The sequence below is a fragment of the Danio aesculapii genome, chromosome 20, assembly GCF_903798145.1.
Source record: "Danio aesculapii chromosome 20, fDanAes4.1, whole genome shotgun sequence".
Classification (NCBI taxonomy): Eukaryota; Metazoa; Chordata; class Actinopteri; order Cypriniformes; family Danionidae; genus Danio; species Danio aesculapii.
Window position 1 is genome coordinate 7,363,326 of NC_079454.1, and position 6,000 is coordinate 7,369,325.

At 38.6% G+C, this 6,000-nt stretch overlaps 1 protein-coding gene across 1 annotated transcript in view; it reads left to right on the plus strand.

The window, feature by feature from the left end:
• Positions 1–6,000, plus strand: part of enpp1 (ectonucleotide pyrophosphatase/phosphodiesterase 1) — a 127,062-nt gene that overhangs the window by 79,901 nt on the left and 41,161 nt on the right. The window contains exons 19-20 of the mRNA XM_056480678.1: positions 4,554–4,593; positions 4,688–4,842. Coding sequence (XP_056336653.1) covers positions 4,554–4,593; positions 4,688–4,842 — 195 coding nt within the window. The remainder of the gene's footprint in view (positions 1–4,553; positions 4,594–4,687; positions 4,843–6,000) is intronic.

Sequence of the window (6,000 nt, forward strand, 5' to 3'; positions counted from 1 at the left end):
TGAAAACTAAAAAGATTTTAGGATCTCCAGATGAAAACTTTAGTTTTGTGTTTACCTTATGATTAAAATTGTTGTCTAACCAATAGTCTAAAATAGTCTAACCAGTTCCCGCCTCTGAAAGAGCAAGTTTTAGCTACTTAGCGTTTTAGCTAAGTTGAGTTTTAGCTACTTAGCGTTCAAAAAAAACAAAACGCTCGCAAAGAAACTTGATACAGTGCAACACAACATAACCTACTGCCAGCTAGCGTTTTGGAACTGTTATTGCAGAGCAACACAAACAGCATTCAGAAGTATAAATGCACAGCTACGCGCAAGGCATGCACCGTGGGCCACGCCGATCCCTCTATGCAAAAGCTTAAACCAGCCTTTAGAAAGAAAAAGTGTAACAAATATGGTTTTGACAGCGGAGTTGGGGATCCAAATGCAGTGTCTTTATTGACAAGAAGTAAACGGATACATACAGGGCAATCCAAAATTGTAGTCAAGTCACAGGCAAAGAGATCGGCTCAAGCGGCTACAGCAAAAATCAATAAACAAAGCAAGGGTCTGGACATACAGCATGGAAATTCAAGGAAAGGAAAACGCTTCATAATGCTACAGGCTAACATTAAACAAGACTCAGCAAAGTGTGTGAGAATGTGAAGTGTATAAATAGTCCAAGTAATGAGTCCATCGTGAGCTTTAGCTCTGTGTGTCAGAGTCTGAATGATAGTTAACTTTGGCAGGAGTAATTAGTGCAAAGATTTCTGGGAGTTGTAGTTCATATCAGTGGCACATGTGTACTGTAGTTCTCCACTGATCTGATCAGGCTAGATCGCTGGTGTTCGTGACAAAATGTGTTTTTATTTTTACATACATAAATCTGCTTTTCTAAATGTCAAAACATTATTTTTCACCCATGTTTAATTTTATTTTCACAATTATTAAAAAATATATTTTTTAATTGCATTCAATATATTTTGTGCCATATTTCTAAAAAAAAAATCAACTAAATAAAATATTTGTAACATTTTTCTCAGAAAGTTACAGTTGATCAGGGGGGCGTTTTTCAAACAATGCGATGCATCATTTAGGAAAAGAATGATGTTGTGTTTTCCAAAATCATAGTTTCTCTGTCGTAGATAAATAGTTTGTACCACGATCGTTATAGAGTAAAACATTCATAAAGACACCCTTTAAATGGGGTGGAGTAACAACTTCGTTAGAGAAAAATAAACAACTTTTTTTGTGCAAAATGTAATATTAGTTTTGGTAAAAACATGTACTCGTTTTGCATAATAATTTAAATATATGTAAATGACACGTATAGGTCCAATGTTCCCTTTACAAATATAATTGAGAATATTCCATATTCATATATAATTTTTAAGTAGTCTTTTGTTTTTATGTCAACTTTTACAACTTCACATTCAAACCACTGCAGAAATGTTCTAGCATAAAGGTACAATACAGTACATATACATTTCTTAATGAATAGCCTAGGCTACTATAAATTAAAACCATTAACATAACCTATATATTTTGGTTTTCGTGAAATTTAGAGACATAACTTAGATTCCGCTTTTCTATTGGTGACCTATAGCTTTCGTCATGAGCCACTGCAGCTGCATTCAGAATGGCATAAATGTTTTCAAAGTGCTCTACAAAGGGAGCGCAGTTGCCAATATAAAGATTGCTTGAACTAAACTGCAAAAATACTTTGAAAGCAAATAACACGTAAGAGAGATGACTTACTTTTTTTTTTTATATTCAGGCCTAGGGGGGATATGTCAGGGTTCTGCCACTCTGGTCTTGTAAATTCTTGTTTTGGTGGCAGAGTCCGGACACTAGCTCTGTTTTGTCTTGTCCTGTAGTGCTCGGCTCGAGTTTTCTTGGGTCGAGCACTTTTGTCATTGTCTGGGTGCGCGTCCTTGGGACGCGCGCTCTTGTACTCGTGTTTGTGTTTTGTTTCGTCAGCATCGCGCTGTTTCATTCTCAGCGTCTCCGTCTTGGTTTCGGTTTTGACCCATTGAACCTGCCCTGGACTGTCCCTCTGGTCCCGCCCTGGACTGTACCTCCTGTCCCTCCCTGGTCTTGCCCTCCCATCCCTCCCTTGTTCGTTTTGTTGGGTCTGGCTTGGCTCCCCTCCCTCCCCCCCTTCATGTTATCTTGCCTGTTCACTTCCCTGTCTTGTGTTTGTTGATGTTGCCTGTTTTGTTGTCTTGTGGTGTTTCTTGTTTGTCTTGTACCTTGTTGGATGTTCCCTTTAGGGACGCCAGGTGGCGTCCCTTTTGGGGGGGGCTAGTGTCAGGGTTCTGCCACTCTGGTCTTGTAAATTCTTGTTTTGGTGGCAGAGTCCGGACACTAGCTCTGTTTTGTCTTGTCCTGTAGTGCTCGGCTCGAGTTTTCTTGGGTCGAGCACTTTTGTCATTGTCTGGGTGACAAACTCGTGTTTGTGTTTTGTTTCGTCAGCATCGCGCTGTTTCATTCTCAGCGTCTCCGTCTTGGTTTTGGTTGGCGCTGAGATGAAACATGCGCGTTGCATTTATGTGAGCGCACGGTAAGGTGTTCACTTATCGTGTGCTCGTGTCTTGCGTCTGTTGTCAAAGCACGTGGCTCTGTGTTTACATTGGTCGCGTGCTTTTGTTGTGTGCTTCAGTGTCTTGTCATACGAACACGCGGTTAATAAGTTCTCTCATTGGCTGCGTGTTCTAGTCTTGTTTAATGTGAGCACCTGGCTTGTGTTGTCTCTTTGTGTCAGGTGCTCTCCGTCTATTGTCTAGTCCCACCCTCCTTGTTAACCCATTATTAGTTAATTATGTTCATCTGTTTGTGTATTAATTTCTCCTGCTTATATTCTCCTGATGTCTGCTGTCCTGTGCCAGTTCGTTGTCAATATTTTCCTATCCTGTATGTGTTCCAGTCTTGATCCTTGTCCAGCCCTGCTTCGTCCAGCCAACCCAGTCAAGTTTGTTTCTCTGTTTGTGTTATAGTTTAGTGTTTTCCCCCTCGGGGTAGTTTGTTTTGCTGTTTTTGCCTTTTTATTTTTGTATTATTATAATAAATATTTACTTTACTCTGCATTTGGGTCCTCGCCCCTTTTTCCCCCCCCCACGAACCGTGACAGGATAACTGGGAAAAGAACACAGCCAGGAACTATGCTTCTATCTACAGCTGTAGAGGTGTAGTTCTAAATGTACACATTTGCGACGCAGTTTGTGAATGTTAGTTAGAATGATGGATTCGGGAAACACTAATCAACAAACTATGTTTGTAACGTGGTTTTCAGAAACACATCCCAGAAAAACAAATCTTTTCTTTTTATTGTCATTGAAAAATAGGGTAATTCCACTGAATATTTATTTCTTAAATCTTGTGAAATGAAATCATTAAAATCAAAAAATGTGTATAAGCATTTGTATTATTTTATGACATTTTTATTTTCAATTTGGAAGAAATGTCATCTGTTCCAAAATGACATTTTACTCAAACTTACAGCTATAAATCGTAAATAACTTCACCATAACTTCTCAATCCAGATGGATAGAGCAACCATTACTGCATCCAAAATGGTAAAAAGCCTTGGAGTTACGATTGATGACCAACTAAACTTCTCTGACCACATTTTTAGAACTGCTCGATCTTGCAGATTCGCACTCTATAACATCAGAAAGGTCCGACCCTTCCTATCTGAACATACAGCTCAACTCATTGTTCAAGCTCTTGTTCTCTCCAAACTGAACTATTGCAACTCTCTACTAGCCGGGCTTCCAGCTAGTTCTATCAAACCTCTTCAGCTGCTTCAGAACGCAGCAGCACGAGTGGTCTTTGATGAACCCAAAAGAGCACATGTCACTCCGCTACTCACCCGTTTGCACTGGCTGCCAGTTGCTGCTCGGATCAAATTCAAAGCTCTGATGTTTGCTTACAAAGCGACCTCTGGCTTTGCTCCTTCGTATCTGCTCTCACTTCTGCAGATATATGTGCCCTCCAGAAACTTGCGTTCTGTGAGTGAACGTCGCCTCGTTGTTCCATCCCAAAGAGGGAAGAAATCACTTTCCCGAACTCTCATATTCAATCTGCCCAGTTGGTGGATTGAACTCCCTAACTACATCAGAACAGCAGAGTCACTTGCTGTCTTCAAGAAACGACTAAAAACTCAACTATTTAGTCTCCACTTTCCTTCCTAATCTTAACTGCCTCTCTGGCCATACCACTAACTGAACTCTCTCTCTCTCTCTCTCTCTCTCTCTCTCTCTCTCAAAAACAAAAGAAAAAAAAAAACTTTACTAATGCTTAGCTTCTTATACTTTACACACCTGAAACTTGTCTATAGCACTTGTTCACTGCTGCTCTTATAGTTGTGTAAATTGCTTCCTTGTCCTCATTTGTAAGTCGCTTTGGATAAAAGCGTCTGCTAAATGACTAAATGTAAATGTAAATCCAGAGAAACTGAGAATTTTCCAGTCGTCTCTTCCATAGAAGTAAATAATTCAAAGAAAACCTAATGCCCCCTTTTATATTCATTCGTTTTATTGATTAATTTATATATTTCATTTATTTTTTCCTCTCAGGTGAACCGTCTGAACCAGCGTCTCATTAACTCAAATTCAGGTCAGTAACTTTTAGTAATAGTACATATCCACACAAATCATCTTCATTGCAAACATTGTATAATGAAACATTTTCTGCTTGAATCCTTGTATAGACTCTAATGTGAAGCCGGTTCATCTGCCATTTGGGATCCCGCGGGTTCTCCAGGATCAGTCTGATTACTGTATTCTCCACCACAGCTCCTACATCAGCGGATACAGCAGAGACATCCTGATGCCCCTCTGGGTTTCGTACTCACTGAACACAACGGTGAGATTATCTAATCGTCACATGCAGTCAAACTCCCAAAAACTCTTGACACCTTCCACATTTTTCACAATATAATTCACTAGTTTATTCATAAATTTTTAGAAAATGGTATTAAAATATGCAAGTACTCAGATGGAAGAGTACAGTATATGTTGTTGTTTGACATATTGTTTAAACCACTAACAGAGTCTGCATTTTCTACTATTTTGTACTTCAGCTCAAGATGCTAGCCTCAAACCAGATTCCACATGGCACATCTAAAACACAATTTTATGCACAGTGCACAGTGCTTTTTCCACATTTTTTTTATGTTTTATATTATGTTTCAAATCATGTCCAATCAAATGAATTTACCACAGATGAACTCCAATTAAGCTGCTGAAACATCTCAAGATTGATCAGTGGAAACAAAATGCACCTGAGTTCAATATAGAGCTTCACGGCAAAGGCTGTGAATACTTATGGACATGTGATTTTTCAGGTTTTTTTATTTTTAATACATTTGAAACAATTAAAAAAATCTTTATGGGGTATTGTGTGTAGAATATAGGGTATTGGGTAGGAATATAGGGTATTGTTTGAGGAAATAAATTAATTTTATCAATTTCGGAATAATGCTGTAATATAAAATATGTGGAAAAAGTTAAGCGCTATGAATACTTTCCAGATGCACTGTATTTTCATCGTATTATTATTTTTTTAAAATTGAACGGGAAATCAACTAAAATATCGTAGTAACAGTGTTGACCTATAATTAGTCCAATATTAGTGTATCCTAAACATTTAGTAATGAGCGAAGAATAAAGACATGCCTTAATGCCTTCTACACTACTGTACAAAAGTCTTGTTGTGGATCTCAGTTGTAAGAGCAACAAATAATAACTTGACTTCTAGTTGATCTTTCTGAAAAGTGGCAGAAGGTCGATTTTTCTGATGAATCATCTGTTGAACTGCATCCCAATCATCACAAATACTGCAGAAGACCTGTTGGAACCTTCATGGACCCAAGATTCACACAGTGATTAGTCAAGTTTGGGAAGGAAAAATCATGGTTTGGGGTTACATTCAGTATGGGGGCATGCAAGAGATCTGCAGAGTAGTTGGCAACATTACATTACAAACCACAGGAGAGGGCAAATTCTTCAACAGGATAGCGCT